This window comes from Pleurodeles waltl, chromosome 3_1 (assembly GCF_031143425.1).
Source record: "Pleurodeles waltl isolate 20211129_DDA chromosome 3_1, aPleWal1.hap1.20221129, whole genome shotgun sequence".
NCBI lineage: Eukaryota > Metazoa > Chordata > Amphibia > Caudata > Salamandridae > Pleurodeles > Pleurodeles waltl.
The window spans coordinates 247245937-247266327 of NC_090440.1; the positions used below are offsets into that span (position 1 = coordinate 247245937).

General features: G+C 42.8%; 1 protein-coding gene across 3 annotated transcripts in view; it reads left to right on the forward strand.

Moving 5' to 3' along the window:
• LOC138283999 (dual oxidase 1-like) overlaps window positions 1–20391 on the forward strand; it is a 785394-nt gene that overhangs the window by 696396 nt on the left and 68607 nt on the right. For all 3 annotated transcript variants that reach the window (XM_069222331.1, XM_069222330.1, XM_069222332.1), the window contains one exon: window positions 11836–11885. In XM_069222331.1, the coding sequence (XP_069078432.1) occupies window positions 11836–11885 (50 nt within the window). The remainder of the gene's footprint in view (window positions 1–11835; window positions 11886–20391) is intronic.

Genomic DNA, 20391 nt, shown 5'->3' on the forward strand with positions numbered 1-20391 from the left:
TTTATTCGTACAGGCGACTGAGGCGTCCCTAATCTTCCCTGCCACGGATGCCGAGACATGTTACAGTGAGGCCCACAGCATGATGAGGCGTGTGATTGAAAGGACTTTTGGCCTACATAAGGCAGGATTCCGATGTCTCAGTTTTTCTGGAGGTGCCCTCCTCTACAGTCCCCAAAAGGAGGCATGCTCCACAATCTGGCCCTACGACATCACATTCCATTACTGGCAGATGAGGAGGTGGGCGCTTGATCAGTGGGTGGTGATGGTGACATGGAAAGTGATGAGGAGGCATATGAGGATGGTGCAGCACACTCTAGGACCAGGCTGATCAATCAGTACTTCCAGTGACATATAGGTATGTTATGTGTGCTGTAGCAGGTGATATACTTGCACTTGGAATAATTACAAAGACCCTGATGCCATTTACATCAGTGCAGATGTACCATTTACCCATTCCTCTGTGCAGGTGGTGATAGACGTATGATTGTATGTCAGGAGCAGTGTAATTGCTCTCAACTCTGCCCTATGTCCCCTGTGCAGAATGCTAGGCAAACAACTTTTGAGGACAGTCGGTATTATGATATGTGTCCTGTCATCTCATGTCCAGATGTGAGTCTAGCTATGGACTGTGGACAGTGTATCATTTCCTCTCCTAGCAGTTGCCTGAGCCATTCATGTCAAGTTGCCTTTGCTAACAGTTGAACTTGTTGAGTTGAGCCCATTACAGCTGTAAGCTACAGCTATTAAGTCAAGTACGTATTTTTTGTTGATGTAGAAGTGTTGAGTTGAGCCCATTACAGCTGTAAGCTACATCTATTTAGTCAAGTACGTATTGTTTTTTGATGTAGAAGTGTAATCAGTTGTGCCCTGTTGCCTCTCCAATCCACAAGACCCAACACAATTATGGACTGCATATGTGCAACCGTGCCTCACATCCTAATTTGTGTTCCTGTATTGTGCATTTTTCAGATTTGATTACTGGATTTACTCTGGTGTGTGGCTGGACTGCTGTCTCTCGTTCAACGGACTGTTGTGACATCTCTATTGTACTAGGTTCCCTGCAGAGGATGCCTCCCTCTACAGTCATTTGCACTGCCTGTTGGTTGAGGGGTAATCCTACACATGACATTTTGCTGAACACACATTGGAACATCACAAAATAAAAACACAAATGCATTTGCTGTGATCTACAGTGTTTATTGTGCATATTTTGTCCAATCGTTGATGAGTGGGGTCATGGTGGATGAAATCATCGGAGTGGTTAGTTTAGCTGTTCGTAGTACAGGTCCAGTGTCCAAAGGCCATAGGGAAAATGGAGTAATGGCATAGAACAGTCAACAGGGTGTGTCAGTGGCACACAAGGGGGGATATTCAGGAGAGGGTCACTTCCTGGGAGTGGGTTTGGTCTTTGCATCTGCTCCAGCCGAATGCCTGGATGGATGACCACGTTTGTGGGGGGAGTGTTCCTCAGCTACAGCTGAAGGGGTGTCAGTGATCTGTGGCTGCACTGGCAAGGCTTCCAGTCCACTGACTGCCCCTAACATAGATGGTTCAGATAAGGGGTTGCCAGTGGAAAGGGCCTGATCTGGGTGGAGGTGGGACTCAGGATGTTGGGGAGGTCCCTGAACACCCCTGCAATGGTGGCCATGGAGGCACTGAGTCCCTGCCACTGCTGCATTGCCTCCTGGCAGTATTCCCTTTGCAGTTTTTGTTTTTTCCCCAAGATGGCGAGTATTTAGCCCATCTTGTTCTGAGATTGCTGGTATGCTCCCAGGACTAGGGACATGGGGGGTGATTCTGACCCCGGCGGTTCCTTACCGCCGGGGCCAGGGTCGGCGGGAGCACCACCAACAGGCTGGCGGTGCCCCGCAGGGCATTCTGACCGCGGCGGTTCAGCCGCGGTCAGAAGAGGAAAACCGGCGGTCTCCCGCCGGTTTTCCGCTGCCCTGGGAATCCCCCATGGTGGCGAAGCATTGCAGACACTGAAATACGCGACGGGTGCCACTGCACCCGTCGCACCTTCCCACTCCGCCGGCTCAATTCTGAGCCGGCGTCCTAGTGGGAAGGGTTTTTGCACTGGGCTGGCGGGCGGCCTTTTGGCGGTCGCCCGCCAGCCCAATGCAAAAGCCAAAATACCCTCAGCGGTCTTGCGACCGCGGAGCGGTATTTTGGAGGGGGGAAGTCTGGCGGGCGGCCTCTGCCGCCCGCCAGACTTAGAATGACCCCCATGGTGTCCTGGTCAGTTGGCTCCCTTGCCTGCCCAGTCCTCTAGCCCACAGATGCCCTCCCATGCCCCCTGCCACCATGTGCCTGTGCCACAAGCACGGTGTTCCCACTCCCAGTGTCACCAGGACCTTCATCGTCTTGGGTGTGAGAAATCGACTCTGGTCCCTGTACTGTGGGACACACTACTGATTGACCAGTCCTTGTCACACAGATTTGGAGACGAAGGGTTGGCTGTGCTGTTATTGCCACAAGGTGGGAGGGGGTTGGATGTGGCCAGGGTGAGGCTGGGAGTGGTGGATTGACCAGTTTTCTCAGATGGGCGAGGTAAGTCATCAATGTTCAGACATTCCGAGCTGTAGTTGTCACTGGGGCCTTCATACTGGGAGGGCTGCCATTCTCTGGCACCTTCTCCATGGTGCCAGTGGCCAGGGACCTGTGGATGGAATGGAAAAATGTTAACTGGTGGAGATGTGATTGGTTGTCTCTTTGTCTGATGCATACTATGGCTTGAGTTGATTCCCAGTATGGCAATAACTGATGCAGCACTGCAGGCAGTGTTTGTAGATAGTGGATTGTGGGGTAGGTATCTTGTTCTATTGGGGTTTGAGGAATGGGGATTGCATTTCTTTCATTTCCATGTGTTGGTCCTCAGTCGAAGCATCCAGTTGGTGTGGCAGGTCCAATAGTTATACATGCAGAAGTTGCACTGTCCAGTGGACATAGCAGGTTTATTTGTAGATGGGCTGGTGCATTGTGGGATTTGTAGTTGGTAGTGCTATCCGTGCACTTAGGAGGTACTGTGTGGGCATTGTGGCTGGGTGGTGGTGCGGCATACAGGGGAGGGGTGTGAGGTGATTGTGTGTGAGGTGGATTGTTAGATAGGATGACTTGGGTAGTGGTAGGGAAGTGCAGAAGCATGCTGGGGAGTAGTACTTGGTGCCAGGGGAGTGTTAATTACTTACCAGACTCCAGTCCTCCGTGTATTCCAGTACGGCCCACAGGATGCAGTATTGCCAAGACCTTCTCCTCCCATGTTGTGAATTCTGGGGGAGGATGTGGGGGTCCACCGCCAGTCCTCTGTACGGCCATTTGGTGTCATTATGCCATGGAATGCACCTTCCCCCGTAGGTTGTTCCACCTCTTCCGGACGTCCTCCATTGTGCATGGATGGTTGCCCACTGAGTTGACACTGTCAACGATTCTCTGCCATAACTCCATTTTCCTGGCTAAGGATGTTTGCTGTACCTGTGCTCCAAACAATTGTGGCTCTACCCTGATGATTTCATCGACCATGAACCTCAGCTCTTCGTCTGTGAAACGTGGGTTCTTTTGACGTGACTTGTGGTCGTGTTGTGAGTGGGAGTGTGTGTTGTGTGCAAGGGTGCAGTGTAGGGTTGGTGGGATGGGGGTGTTTGGTTTTATGTGCTAGTGGTATCTGGTGTTTGTGTGTAGTGACGATGTGTGTATTGTGTTGCTGGTGCAGTTATGTGGTGTGTGATGCATGAAAAGTGTGTTGGTGCCTATGGTATCGACGTACAGTGTCCTCCATTGGTGTGCCCCTTGCTGTCTGTGTTGGTAGCTGTGGTTGCAAAGGATTCTGGGGGTGTATGAGGGTGTGTTATATAGTGCATTGAGCAGGTGTGTGTGGTGTTTGTATGTGTCTCAGGTATTGGGAATTCATACTTTCCAATGTGATGCTGTGTTCTGCTGGTGGTGAGTTTTTGACTGCCGGGTTTCACACCGTCAATAGTTTCCCGCCATGCAGTGATCGCTGTGCTGATTTGTGGGTTGTAATCTGGAGGGTGAAATGTGTGTGGCGCAGCGGTGCTGGTGGTGGGACCGCCTCTATTCCGCTCTGTCTTCCTGGCCATATCCGATTTCTTGCTGTATTTTGACTGTCTTCATTGTGGACTCTTAATACAGCAGGTGGGATACCGCCAGCACTGACGGTCTTTTGTCGCCCACAACGGTCTTGGCAAAAGACCACCAAGCTCGTAGACCATTCATATTGTATGTACTCACAAACTCTTTTTATCTCATTATCTTCCAATTCATCTTCAGATAAATATCCACCTGACATTTCACAAATTGATCTTACTTTTTCCAAATCATCATCTTTAATACTTGTCTGTTTTGACTCATCAACCGGTAACTGAGATCAACAATCTGCCAAAATATGTTTTGACCCTGGAATAAATTCAACAATGAAGTGAAATTCTTGCAGTTTATATTGCCAATGCGCAATTCTAGGCGTAGCTCTCTTACAACTCTTTGTTGTAAACAAATCCACTAATGGACCATGATCTGACATAATCTTGAATGGTACACCTTATACATACTTTCTCAAGTATTCTATTCCCCACCAACATACCAGGGTTTTCTTTTGTAATGTAGAGTACTTTAATTCTGCTTCTCTTAATGGTCTGGAAGCATAAGCCCTAACTAACAATTTTCCATTCTGTTCTCATAAAAGGACTGATTACTTGCATCCATCATAATAACAGAATTGAACATTTTATCAAATGATGCAAGAGCTGGGACATTAGCAATAGCATTTTTTTTAAATGTTAAATTCTGCCTTGCATGTTTCATCCCAAACACTTTTTTGATTTTTCTTCTTAAGTTTTCTCATATGTTTTATCAGAAAATTGAGGAATTAACTTTGCATAATATTCGACCAGTCCTAAAAATGATCGAAGTTGGTCTTTGTCAATTGGATAGGGATCATTTTCTATAGCTTTAACCAAAACTTGGTTTAGGTGATATCCCATTTTACTGATATTGTGACCCAAATAATCAACATAATCCATTTCAAATTTGCACATGTGTAAGCTAAATTTAAGCTATTTATTTCTGGAATAGATAAACCTTTGTGTATTCCAGTATGTTCTTTTTTCCCCAAACTAATATATCATTTTGAAAATATACTGTATTATTTTCTTCTTTAAACAACTTATGCATCACTCTTTGAAAAACTGCTGATGCTGAAATTAAACCAAATGGCATTCTTTTGTACTGAAATGCACCATCAGGAGTTATAAATGTATAATGTTTGCTGTCATTGTGAAAAGCTATTTGTTGATAGCGATTAGATAAATCTAATTTAGAAAATACTGTTACACAATTCAACAAAGTGAACATTTTGTTTACATTGGGTAACAGATGGTAATCAACCCATGCGCAATCATTTAAATCCCTTAAATTGACACAAAGCCTTATTTTTTCCATTAGGTTTGTGCACAACCACAACTGGATTCCTCAATTTCTTCTATTACATCCATGTCAGTAAACCTGTTTAATTCATCCTTCAAAGCATTACACATTGATAACGGAACATTTTGGATGTTATGAACTTTTGGAGTTGCAATTTCTAATAAAATGATTTTGTGAACAAAATATTTTAGTAATCCCAAATCAGAAGAAACAACGTTTGGGAATAATTCTGCCTAACTTAATGCTTTCTGATCAGTTACTTATGATACAATATCATTATACCCCAAAACTTGATTAGGATTATTGGGTTCTAAAGTTATCACCGAATCTCTTCGGCCATCCTAATAGAAATGAGCTTTCTTTAACTACATATATCTTCGTATCAATATATTTTCCTTTGAAATTCTAAGTTGATTTAAAGTATCCCAATACATCAATTGGTTTGTTGCCATAGCCCACTAACTTTATATCAGAAGGTAATAATTTCACATTCAGGTATAATGGAAGCAAATCATCCCCAATCAATATGTGTCTGGCACCTGAATCCACCATTATCTTAATATTTTTGTCTTCAATTCATACTTCACAAAATGGAGCATCTTTACCAATTTGTCCAATTTCATATACACCCAAACTAAACTCTTCTGAGTCATCATTATCACTTTTTTGTTCTGATTTCAGTAATTGAATTACCCTCTACTTGAATCGATTTATCATTACAATTTGTTATTACCCTCAAATACACTCTGTAATAATGCCCTTTAGATTTCCACTTTCTACAAATTTGTCCAATATCAAGACATGTCTTGTCATTGGTAGAGTGCCCAGATAACCCACACCTGAAACAAGTATAATCCTTCTTATTTATATTTCCAAACTCCCTTTTGACTACTTGTACCATTTCATTCTTACTTAAATGTAACTGTTTCATACCTTGCTTCAATTGTTCATATTGGTGAGAAATATCAATAGCTTTTTCTAAAGTTAGATCCTCTACAGAAAGTAACTTTTCTTGTAACTTTGAATCTAATGTTTTGTGTACCATTTGGTCGTGAATCATTTGATCCTTAAAAGACTCATAGTTACATTTGGTTGATAAAATTCTTAAATCATTAACAAATGAATCAGTCATCTCATTAGGGAAATTGACACCTACTTAAAAACTTATGATGTGCTACTACTTCATTATTTTTCCTTCTATAATGTAAATCCAGTTTTCCTATGGCCTCTTTATATACATCAGTTTCTTCTTCTTCCTCAGTTATTAATGGAGGCAAATGGTTCAAAATACTTCTACCTTCCGCACCTAAACAGTGCTTTAAAACTGCAATCTTGCATTTTTGTCTGTATTAATCTCACCAATAATAGCGTCAATATAAACTTCAAAACCATCTTCCCATTGATACCAGTCCAGCACAGGTTCTCCACATTCCATAAAAAATGCAGGCGGTGCGGAAATACCATCAATCTTTAAATAAGTTGAATAATGTGTTTTGTTCAAAATAATTCCTATATATTATGTATTTCAATTCAATTCCATTCAATAAACTTTATTCAGCTCTGAAATGAACCATAAAAGCATGTCCATTCAAAACTGAAGAGAAATAAATGGCTTAAAAGTGCAGTAATTTCATAGTCCTTAATACACAATATGGGCCTCAACTCGTGGTGGTAGTCAGACCGCTCCAACCCGTGGTGAAACCGCCATGGTCCGACAGCCGGCACCACCACTTTTTTGTCAGCCAATGACCTGGCGGTGCCGGCGGTTTTAATCTGCTAGGTGTCTTCCAGATTTTTCATGGTGGTTCCACTTCCATGCAAAGGCTGGTGGAGGCAGAGTGCCGGGGCCGCATGGGGGCCCCTGCACTGCCTATGCAGTTGCAATGGACTGCCCCGTTGCGCTTTACACTGAAAAGTGCAGCATTGTCGCCAGCTCAATTATGAGCCGGTGCCAGTGTTGTGGGTAGTTTTCCACTGGCCCAGCGGGAAACTCATAATAGGACCAGCGGGCGAAAGACCAAACTGGTGGTCTTCCGACCTAACGAGTTTGGCAGCCAGCTTCCGCCAGCCACCAAACTTGTAATGAGGCCCTCCTATGTATTTATTTATGTTGAAACATCAACGTATATATTCCCTTTGTTATAATTATTTTAGTGTGCTAATCACCGAGTTGTTCCGCTTGAAATAATTATAGTAGGCGTGTTCACATAGGATAATAATATGTAATACTATGGGTGTGCGGATCTCTGTGTTGTTTACTTTCACACTGATGTTTATGTTTGAAAAATGAGTGTGCAAGTCACCGAGATGCTCTGCACATTCCAGTCAAACTGAGACTTTCACCGAGGTGTTCCACTTGAAACAATTACAGTAGGCATGTTTATATATAATAATATGTGCAAATCACTGTGTTGTCTAATGTCACACTAATGTTTACATTTGAAAAATCGGTGTGCAAGTCTCTGAGGTGCTCCACTCAATTTAATAAATGAACCAGTGCTTACAAATATGCTGCTGAACATTTTACTGCAAGTGCGGTATTACTTGCAACATGGCCGACACAAGTTCCAGGCAGTTATTAATTACATCCTTCTCAGTATGCACATGTGTGCTCAGCCGGCTTTTGCCTATGCCCATGTGTCCGCTTCCACAAAATAAAGGGCAGACCTCGCAGCATTTCTTTCTTAGTGGCTTCTTTTTAAAGCTTCGGCTTGATTTACCCAGCCCCCTTCCTGGCCTGGCCTCAGCATCTGCCAACCTCCCCCATCAGATAGCCTCTGCTCAGGGCAGGCCACTTATCATCTGATCATAGCAAGCCTAGATAATCCTGTTATGGCTGACCAATCAGGAGAGACCACTAGCAGGATGGAATTTGTCTTACAGAAAAAAAAGTGTTATAACTTATTTTCTGTACTAGTTATGACAAATTCAACAAGGGCAAGTTGTTGGATTAATCATTACCATTCATTTAAGTCCTTTCATGACAGATTAAGCTTCCTCCTAGCCATATTTATGCTTAGGGAAAATGTTCCTATTTATCCTATGCAGCTAAGTATCTACAATAGGGGAAAGTGAAAGGTGCATTTTTCCCTCACCAGCGCATATAAAACATCTTTAATGATAGCCCTGCTTATAAATAAATTATAATACTTTATTTCAGTTTTCAAAAACCACAAAAGCAATATGTACACAATCAATACTATATACAGTAGATAAAAGGAAGAAAATACACTAAAACTACCAGCAACAATAAAATTATTCAAATAAAAGATCAGTCACATGAAAACAGTCACTATAAAATATTTTCGATTTAGCGTTCCCATAGTTCTCCTTGCCTTACCAGCTGTTTTTCACACATCCTCCATGCACACATAAGGTACCTACAGACAGAATAAACAATGTGTTCACTAGTATCGTATTTTAGAATTCTCCTTGCTGTCCCTAAGCGGAATATACCCAGTGACTTACAAAATGAAAAAATCCAGCACCTCCTAGAAATAACAAAGGGTTGGGCAAAACAATGGGAAGTGGCCTTTGGATTCTAGGATCCTCAAGCAAAATGGGCAGTTTGGTGACACACAGCCTTGCCTGTCCCAGGCAAGATGCCAAATCCAAACTTTATATACAGTGGTCTAACATATGGGGGCTAATCCTATCCAAATATGATTCAAACACGTTGCAGCATTTACATGATAGTCATTTTTCACTTTAACTTCCCCCTCTTCCATTGTTCCAGATTTGGCACAGCTTGTAGTCCCAATAAATCTGTTTTAATTTGGGAAGAGTACTTTTCTTTAGAAGAATGGGTGTATCCCACACTTCTGACATCCCTATTTCCTTGCATAGGAGTTGGATTTTATTCAACCACATGGTTTGTGCGTTTTTATCAATATCAATGTGCTCAATCAATGCTTCTTTATAGGATCCCACGTCATGTGTAGACCACAAATGCACCCAATATGACAGTATTTTAAATGTATAACATAGTCTATTCTTTCCAAAGAGAGCCCTGCTTATAGTTACATGGCACCTGCCCCGGGGCATCTAGGGGAGGCCTTGGGGTGACTTATATGTAGAAATAAGGAAGTTTATTACTTGGGTAGAACCTTAAATCCTAAAGTCGAAATTGCATGCATTTTGCACTTTAAAGACAGTCTGCAATGCATGCCTGCCTTAAAAAATGACAGCAGACAACACAGTAGTGAAACTCCAGAGCAGGAAATCTATCGGGCCTCTAGACATCCCTGCTTTATTATATACTTAGGACCTATAGATAGCTTAAATCCCTCTTTCCCTATCATCTACTAGGGACTTACAAGAGTCTGTCATTACCAATTGTTATTGTGACACTTTACCATATACCTTTTATTCAGAGCACTGGGCCTGGGCCTTGACCTGTTTAGCAGAGCCATGGGCACAGTCAGAGTCAGTTACCACCAGTATCAGTCAGAAACATTGGGGTGAACATGCTAAAAGAGTGACTTTCTTACATTGACAATATACATACGCTGGTAAATGGAGGTGACGGCAGTAGGGAGGGGTCCTATTATTATTGGACCTCTTTGCTGCAACGTAACTTTACTTTGGGCTCTCAATATGTTTGGTATTAAGGGCACCATACTATCTTGGATCATTTCCTTCCTCTCCACGATCAGTTCATCTTGGTAGGTTTTGCTCTCAGCCAAAACCTCTCCCACAGGAGGTTTTTCAGGAGGCCTATTCTTTGTTTCTCTCCTGTTCAACTTATGTCTGAGTCTATTAGCCCATTTGTTGCAGACCTACCCCGTTATGTAGTACTTCTTTGCTAAAGACACTAAGTTAATTTGTCATCTTTTAAATCTCACCGACCATACCTTATATTATAAGCCACCCAGAGATGGCAAAATTGAATTTTTCAAAGTCAAATTATAGTAAGACCAGAGTCCTTCCCATGTTTAACACTACTAATAGATAGGACTATCTTTATGGGGTTCTCCTCTTGACACTTGCCCAGATACAGTCTCTTTTGATCAAGATATAGGTATCCTCATAGCGTTTATTTGAAGTCCATATTTCTTCAGAAACAAAACATTGTCTTGTTTGGTTGAAACAGATTCGTAGGATTTTCTCTTTTCTTTCATTTCTTCTTACACTGATTACTTTCCATGTTTTCATTCAGCCTAGGTTATATTGTGGCAACTCTGCTTATCTCGGTTTTCTTAAGAAGGCATTTGATCATTTTTAAAAGCTTCAGAATGTGTCAGTGGGGCTTATGGTCAAATTTAAAGAGGGTTGGTCATATATCCAAGCATTGCAATCTGTTCCTTTTACCTGATGAATAGAGATGCCAAAAGTTTTTCATTTTCTGAAAAATTCAAAGAAATATATTCCTTCATTTCAGGGAAATGGAAACTCTGTAATTTGGGTGGGTTTATGATTTCTCTCTGGGGCCCTCTTTGTAGAACTCACTACCTTTACCCAAGAGATTTGAAGACAACCACTACAAGTTCTGCAAGCTTCTCAAAACCTGTCCAGATGACGAAGTGTAGCATGCTCTTTTACAGTTTTCAATGTCAGATATTAGCACAAAAAGCTGTGCTTTTATAAGTAATCTGTAATAAACAGAGTGAAGCAGTGTATTGATGGATGATGGGTCACTGTCTTTTCTGTCTTTCACCTCTCTTGAGTGTCCAGATGCCTGAGGAAGGTGGGAGTGAGGCACCACCAGTGGTCACCTACTCTGTCAACCAAGCTGTGGCCAGGAATTCTAGACAGTGACCACTTCAAGTGGAAGATGGAACGGGGTTGAGGGCACCGAAGAAGGCAGGAAACTGTTCAGACAGGGTTATCTTAGAGTGGTAGGAGGTGGAAGGGAACCATGTGTTTCAAGTTGTATTATTTGGGGGGAAGCACAAGATAATAGCAAGTGCCGTGCAGGTAGGAAACCACAGAATTTAATTTTGAAAAAGTTTGAAAATTTCTGAAATGTAAGGTAATGCTGAGGATGGAATAACAGGATGTGCAGATGTTGGGTATTATCTTTTAGCTTGGGAGGAGGAGAGTTGAGATTTCGAGAACGTGGTTGGGGTAGATGACAGAACAACATGTGTACTTATATTGTAGGTACCACACAGGGTAGCACAGGGTAGCAGGACTCGGTGATGTGGGACCATGTTATCCACAGATTTTCCCATGACTCATCCCCACTGTGTATCTTAGTAGGAGGACAGGATTCTGTGACTACAATATCATAACATTGTACATGGATAACTAAAAAAGGAGTGGTTTTACCTCGTGTTCTGAGTGAAATCTTACACAGCCCTTGAGAAACATTCCCGTTATTCAAGTTTTCACCAATCTATAATTATACATGTTTCTTTCACTTCTAAAGCAATGTTTCCATTGTGTTTTTATTAGGTCAGAGTTACCCCAGAAGTTCCAGTGGTGGTTCTTTCAGACAGTACCAGGTACTCCGATGTTATTCCATAATGCTAATGTGTGGTGGGGTTCCTGATGTTAAAGGTCCAGAGAGATACCAGTATGATCCCTTGTGGATACAAAATTGTATGTTTGTTAAGTTGTGGTTGCTCTAAACTGGAAAGCCAGACTGAAGGACATTAATTACCCAGCCCTGCATTTCTACCAATCACTACCAATAGTTATTCTAGAATGTTGCTTTGTTTGATGATGTCAGTTTGAGTTTTGAAGTTTAAATAACAATAATGGGCGAAAATGTGAGTTTTAATACAATAAATATACCTTTTACTTTACAAATAGGGAACGTGCAAGAATGCACAATGTAACTTTTCTTAAATATGCACTTAGGTCTTCAGTAGCGCATAGAAGCTCCCATAAGGCATCAAAGCATCAGTATTCGATCTGTGCTACTCAGAATATTACCAAATAATTTAATTACATTTTTTCTACAATATATTTCCTTCATTAGTAAAATCTTGACTGATAGTCTTTGTTCTCTGAAAGAGAGTGTAAATCTTCCCACCTCTAGATGATTGCTGATTAATAATTCGTTGTGGTTACAAACGTGGAAATACTCAGTCCCTCTTCCTTTCAACAGTATTTTTAAGGAAGTGGGAATACATTTTTGGACCGCATTGGTGTTTATTAGGGGTGGGCCAAGCTCACGGAGCTCTACTTCCTGGAATTACGTGGAGTTGGTAAACACACGGCCGAGTGGCACCAGACCTGGCCTGAATGGGCCCGATCTCGAAAGTGCTAAGCAGGGTCAGCCACAATCGAGATCGAGCGCATTCACACCAGGGCAGTCTGCAGCAAAAGCTGCCATTTTCAGGCCTCTTGTGCACTGGCCTGCCCGGTGAGCAGTCAGTGCACACGGGGCAGGCCGGTGCACAAGAGGCCAGAAATAGCAGCTTTCACTGCCTATGGCCCTGGCCTGAATTGAGGCCAGGGCCATAGACAGCGAACCTGTCATTTCAGGCCTTTTGTGCACCAGTGTGCAGTGCACATTAACAAAGAAAAAAAAGAGGAATTACCTGTGTTCTCCCAGGGGGTCCCCGTTGCCAGCGGACTGGCTCTCTGCCTCCCTCTGCTCCCTTTACCTGGACTGGCGCTGGTGGTCACTGTCGGAGGGTGGCCTGGAATCCTGAGCTGCCAGTGAGCAGCTCCCCCGACGTCAGGTGAGTGAGTGTGCACTGCAGCCCAGTTATGGGCCACACAGCCCAAGCGCAGACTTTCTGCGCTTGTGCTGTGTGGCCCTTAACTGGGCTGCAGTGTGCATGCGGTGAGCTCTGCTCCGCTGGCGGGGCTAGCAAAGTTTTTGGTCAGACTCTGCACTCCAACTAGACCGCTGAGTGCCAAAAACTCTGTTACCTTCGCCAGCGGAGCAGAGCTCACCGCACACCCCTAGTGTTTATATGGTGGAACCCTGCTTCTGTTTGTTTGTTCACAACAATTGTACTAATAGTGGTAATAGGTTCTAAAACTGATAAGGCACTGCACGTTCAGAAATTAAGTCCACTTACTGAAGCCGATCAATGCTCTTGAAAACATGCTGGAGTCAAAACTTTCACTTTTCTTGTCCATGTTCTCCAGTGCTACAGCACCTGCTGTGCTCCTAAATATTCACTAATCAGAGCCAGAGCAGCAAAGAAGCCTGGTGACAAAGTGGTAATTTTAAGAGGTTCCAGAAAGTGTTAGACTTTAGAACTAAAGGATATCCCAAAAAGGACGGCTATTAATTGCACTGCTTCTGGGTAATTAAGTTTTTTGTTGTTGTGGTATAATCATTTTAATAGTGCATGTGTATCATTTGTATGGTCTCATATGGATTGGTCTTTGATATAGAGCTGAAAGTAAAGTGTAGTATGTTCAGAGATACTTGTCCATTGATAAAAGGTATTGTTATTATTATTATTGTTATTATGAATACTATTATTACTATTATTTTCCCCAACTAACAAAATGATGGGTAGTACTATATGGCCATGGTCAGCAGTATCACAGCAGAAAAACCTCTGGGGCGAGATGTATGAACATAGGTAATAGTGATTTCCAAATAGTGACTTTTTGCGAACTGCTATTACTAATGTACTAAAGTCAAATCTGGCCCTGATTTCCATATTACCAATTCCTAGTGGGTTGCAAGTAAACCTACCTCATGAATATTAATGAGTATGTCTCAATAGTGACCTACTAGGATTGGCTGCCATCACAGGCACAGTAACCTGCTAGGGTCAGCAGACTACCCCGTATGCGATTATCTTTAAATAAAAGAAGCATTTAAAAAAGAAAATGCAGCCCGTTTTCCTTAAAGGAAAGCAGGATTCATTTTAAAATAATAAATGAAATGTTTTGTTTATATTTGATAAAAGTAGGCACTTGTCTGGACAACTGCCTACTCTAAGAAATATTTTTTCAAACACTATCAAAGAGAAGGGGTCAAAAGGAGGACCCTTCTCATTTGCAAATGGGTTGGTGGTAAAGTGTGAATGTATTGTGATCACAATTCGATCACAAAACATTAGTACACACCATTCAGATTCCTGCCCTGAACACGCCACTTCAAAATAGAAAATATGTTTTTGTTCGCAAATGCAAACTGAGATTTGGTAACAAGTTACTGAATCACTATTTGGTGTTTGTATAGTACAAAAAATAATTTTTGTAGTTTTAAACGTGCCAATTTTGAGAATCGGGCCATCTGAGACAGCAAAATTGCTTTGTACACCTAGCCCATGGTTCTCCCATTCCTGTCAACCTCACTACTTCGGCAAAGTGCTTGACATGAAGTTAAAAGAGCAAAATTGATAATATCAATTATTGTGAGCGATACTTGTGCCATGGTTACCAATAAAGTTACTTTTTATGTTTCTAGTTATAGGCTAATTACGAATGTTTAATCTAAATGGATCATTATGTGCTTTTAATTTCATTCTTCGTGATTTTCAATCAAGATGTTTTAACCCCATCGCTGCCAGGCATTTTCCCCCTCCTGTGCCAGGCCTTTTTTTGGCTATTTGGGCAGTCCGCGCTTAGGCCCTCATAACTTTTTGTCCACATAAGCTAGCCAAGCCAAATTTGCGTCTCTTTTTTCCAACATCCTAGGGATTCTAGAGGTACCCAGACTTTGTGGGGTCTCCTGAAGGAGGCCAAGAAATTAGCCAAATTACAGTGAAAATTTCGTTTTAAAAAAAAAAGGGAAAAAGGGGCTGCAGAAGAAGGCTTGTGGTTTTTTCCCTTAAAATGGCATCAACAAAGGGTTTGCGGTGCTAAATTCACCGGCTTCCCAGCTTTAAGGAACAGGCCGACTTGAATTAGAAAACCCAATTTTTCAACCCAATTTTGGCATTTTATTGGGACATACCCCATTTTTACAATTTTTGTGCTTTCAGCCTAATTCCAGTCAGTGACAGAAATGGGCGTGAAACTAATGCTGGATCCCAGAAACCTAAACATATCTGAAAAGTAGACAACATTCTGAATTCAGCAAGGGGTAATTTGTGTAGATCCTACAAGGGTTTCCTACAGAAAATAACAACTGAAAAAACAAAATATTGAAATTGAGGTGAAAAACAGCAATTTTTCTCTACGTTTTACTCTGTAACTTTTTCCTGCTATGTCAAATTCTTTAAAGCAATATACCGTTACGTCTGCTGGACTCTTCTGGTTGCGGGGATATATAGGGCTTGTAGGTTCATCAAGAACCCTAGGTACCCATAGCCAATAAATGAGCTTCACCCTGCAGTGGGTTTTCATTCTATACCGGGTATACAGCAATTCATTTGCTCAAATATAAAGAGTGAAAAATAGCTATCAAGAAAACCTTTGTATTTCCAAAATGGGCACAAGATAAGGTGTTGAGGAGCAGTGATTATTTGCACATCTCTGAATTCCGGGGTGCCCATACTAGCATGTGAATTGCAGGGCATTTATCAAATAGACGTCTTTTTTACACACTCTCTTATATTTGGAAGGAAAAAATGTAGAGAATGACAAGGGGCAATAACACTTGTTTTGCTATTCTATGTTCCATCAAGCCTCCAGATAACAATTATACCTCACTTGTGTGGGTAGGCCTAGCGCCCGCAACAGGAAATGCCCCAAAATACAATGTGGACACATCCCATTTTTTGACAGAAAACAGAGGTGTTTTTAGCAAAGTGCATACCTGTGGATTTTGGCCTCTAGCTCAGCCGGCACCTAGGGAAACCTACCAAACCTGTGCATTTTTTAAAACTAGACAACTAGGGGAATCAATCCAAGATGGGGTGACTTGTGGGGCTCTGAACAGGTTCTGTTACCCAGAATCCTTTGCAAACCTCAACATTTGGCAAAAAAAAAACATTTTCCTCACATTTCGGTGACAGAAAGTTCTGGAATCTGAGAGGAGCCACAAATTCCTTCCACCCAGCGTTCCCCCAAGTCTCCCGATAAAAATGATACCTCATTTGTGTGGGTAGGCCTAGCGCCCGTGACAGGAAATGCCCCAAAACACAATGTGGACACATCTCATTTTTTTATAGAAAACAGAGGTGTTTTTAGCAAAGTGCCTACCTGTAGATTTTGGCCTAAAGCTCAGCCGGCACCTAGGGAAACCTACCAAACCTGTGCATTTTTTAAAACTAGTGACGTAGGGGAATCCAACATTGGGTGACTTGTGGGGACCTGACCAGGTTCTGTTACCCAGAATCCTTTGCAAACCTCAAAATTTGGCTTAAAAAACACTATTTCCTCACATTTCAGTGAAGGAAAGTTCTGGAATCTGAGATGAGCCACAAATTTCCTTCCACCCAACGTTCCCACAAGTCTCCCGATAAAAATGATACCTCACTTGTGTGGGTAGGCCTAGTGCCCGCGACTGAAATTCCCCAAAACACAATGTGGACACATCCCATTTTTTGACAGAAAACAGAGGTGTTTTTCGCAAAGTGCCTACCTGTAGATTTTGGCCTCTAGCTCAGCCGGCACCTAGGGATACCTACCAAACCTGTGCATTTTTTTAAACTAGGGACCTAGGGGAATCCAAGATGGGGTGACTTGTGGGGCTCTGACCAGGTTCTGTTACCCAGAACCCTTTGAAAACCTCAAAATTTGGCTAAAAAAAAACCTAATTTTCCTCACATTTCAGTGACAGAAAGTTCTGGAATCTGAGAGGAGCAACAAATTTCCTTCCACCCAACGTTCCCCCAAGTCTCCCGATAAAAATGATACCTCACTTGTGTGGGTAGGCCTAGCGCCCCGACAGGAAATGCCCCAAAACACAATGTGGACACATCCCATATTTTGACAGAAAACAGAGGTGTTTTTTGTAAAGTGCCTATCTGTAGATTTTGGCCTCTAGCTCAGCCGGCACCTAAGGAAACCTACCAAACCTGTGCATTTTTGAAAACTAGAGAACTAGGGGAATCCAAGATGGGGTGACTTGTGGGGCTTTGACAGGGTTCTGTTACGCAGAATCCTTTGCAAACCTCAAAATGTGGCTAAAAAACACATTTCCTCACATTTTGGTGACAGAAAGTTATGGAATCTGAGAGGAGCCATAAATGTCCTTCCACCCAGCGTTCCTCAAAGTCTTCCGATAAAAATGATACCTCACTTGTGTGGGTAGGCCTTGCGCCCACAACAGGAAATGCCCCAAAACACAACGTGGACACATCCCATTTTTTGACAGAAAACAGAGGTGTTTTTTGCAAAGGGCCTACATGTAGATTTTGGCCTCTAGCTCAGCTGACACCTAGGGAAACCTACCAAACCTGTGCATTTTTGAAAACTAGACACCTAGGGGAATCCAAGATGGGTGACTTGTGGGGCTCTGACCAGGTTCTGTTACCCAGAATCCTTTGCAAACCTTAAAATTTGGCTAAAAAAACACATTTTCCTCACATTTCGGTGACAGAAAGTTCTGGAATCTGAGAGAAGCCACAAATTTCCTTCCACTGAGCGTTTCCCCAAGTCTCTTGATTAAAATGATACCTCACTTGTGTGGATAGACCTAGGTCACGCGACAGGAAATGCCCCAAAACACAACATGGACACATCCCATTTTTTGACAGAAAACAGAGGTGTTTTTTGCAAAGTGCCTACCTGTGGAGTTTGGCCTCTAGCTCAGCCGCACCTAGGGAAACCTACCAAACCTGAACATTTTTGAAAACTAGAGACCTAGGGGAATCCAAGATGAAGATGGGGTGACTAGTGGGGCTCTGACCAGGTTCTGTTCCCCAGAATCCTTTGCAAACCTCAAAATTTGGCTTAAAAAACACTTTTTCCTCACATTTCAGTGAAAGAAAGTTCTGGAATCTGAGAGGAGCCACAAATTTCTTTCCATCCAGCGTTTCCTTAAGTCTCTCGATAAAAATGATACCTCACTTGTGTGGGTAGGCCTAGCGCCCGCAACAGGAAATGCCCCAAAACACAGCATGGACACATCCCATTTTTTGACAGAAAACAGAGGTGTTTTTTGCAAAGTGCCTACCTGTAGATTTTGGCCTCTAGCTCAGCCGGCACCTAGAGAAACCTACCAAACCTGTACATTTTTAAAAACTAGAGTCCTAGGGGAATCCAAGATGGGGTGACTAGTGGGGCTCTGACCAGGTTCTGTTACCCAGAATCCTTTGCAAACCTCAAAATTTGCCTAAAAAAACACGTTTTCCTCACATTTCAGTGACAGAAAGTTCTGGAATCTGAGAGGAGCCACAAATTTCCTTCCACCCAGCGTTCCCCCAAGTCTCCCGATAAAAATTATACCTCACTTGTGTGAGTAGGCCTAGCGACCGCGACAGGAAATGCCCCAAAACACAACGTGGACACATCCCATTTTTTGACAGAAAACAGAGGTGTTTTTTGCAAAGTGCCTACCTGTACATTTTGGCCTCTAGCTCAGCCGGCACCTAGGGAAACCTACCAAACCTGTGCATTTTTGAAAACTAGAGACCTAGGGGAATCCAAGATGGGGTGACTTGTGGGGCTTTGACAGGGTTCTGTTACGCAGAATCCTTTGCAAACCTCAAAATTTGGCTAAAAAACACATTTTCCTCACATTTTGGTGACAGAAAGTTATGGAATCTGAGAGGAGCCATAAATGTCCTTCCACGCAGCGTTCCTCCAAGTCTCCCGATAAAAATGATACCTCACTTGTGTGGGTAGGCCTAGCGCCCACAACAGGAAATGCCCCAAAACACAACGTGGACACATCCCATTTTTTGACTGAAAACAGAGGTGTTTTTTACAAAGGGCCTACCTGTAGATTTTGGCCTCTGGCTCAGCCGACACCTAGGGCAACCTACCAAACTGTGCATTTTTTTAAACTAGAGATCTAGGGGAATCCAAGATGGGGTGACTTGTGGGGCTCTGACCAGGTTCTGTTATCCAGAATCCTTTGCAAACCTAAAAATTTGGCTAAAAATACACATTTTCCTCACATTTCGGTGACAGAAAGTTCTGGAATCTGAGAGGAGCCACAAATTTCTTTCCACCCAGCGCTCCCCCAAGTCTCCTGATAAAAATTATACCTCACTTGTGTAGGTAGGCCTATCGCAGCGACAGGAAATGCCCCAAAACATAACGTGGACCCATCCCATTTTTTGACAGAAAACAGAGGTGTTTTTTGCAAAGTGCCTACCTGTAGATTTTGGCCTCTAGCTCAGCCGGCACCTAGCGAAACCCACCAAACATGTGCATGGTTGAAAACTAGAGACCTACGGGAATCCAAGATGATGTGACTTGTGGGGCTCTGACTAGGTTCTGTTACCCAGAATCCTTTGCAAACCTCAAAATCTGGCTAAAAAAACACATTTTCCTCACATTTCGGTGACAGAAAGTTCTGGAATCTGAGAGGAGCCACAAATTTCCTTCCACCCAGCATTCCCCCAAGTCTCCCGATAAAAATGATACCTCACTTGTGTGGGTAGGCCTAGCGCCCGCGACAGGAAATGCCCCAAAACACAACGTGGACACATCACATTTTTTGACAGAAAACAGAGGTGTTTTTTGCAAAGTCCCTACCTGTAGATTTTGGCTTCTAGCTCAGCCGGCACCTTGGGAAACCTACCAAACCTGTGCATTTGTGAAAACTAGAGACCTAGGGGAATCCAAGATGGGGTGACTTGTGGGGCTCTGACCAGGTTCTGTTATCCAGAATCCTTTGCAAACCTCAACATTTGGCTAAAAATACACATTTTCCTCACATTTCGGTGACAGAAAGTTCTGGAATCTGAGAGGAGCCACAAATTTCCTTCCATCCAGCGTTCCCCCATGCCTCCCGATAAAAATGATACCTCACTTGTGTGGGTAGGCCTAGCGCCCGCGACAGGAAATGCCCCAAAACACAACGTGGACACATCCCATTTTTTGACACAAAACAGAGGAGTTTTTTGCAAAGTGCCTACCTGTAGATTTTGGCCTCTAGCTCAGCCGGCACTTAGGGAAACCTACCAAACCTGTGTATTTTTTAAAACTAGAGATCCAGGGGAATCCAAAATGGGGTGACTTGTGGGGCTC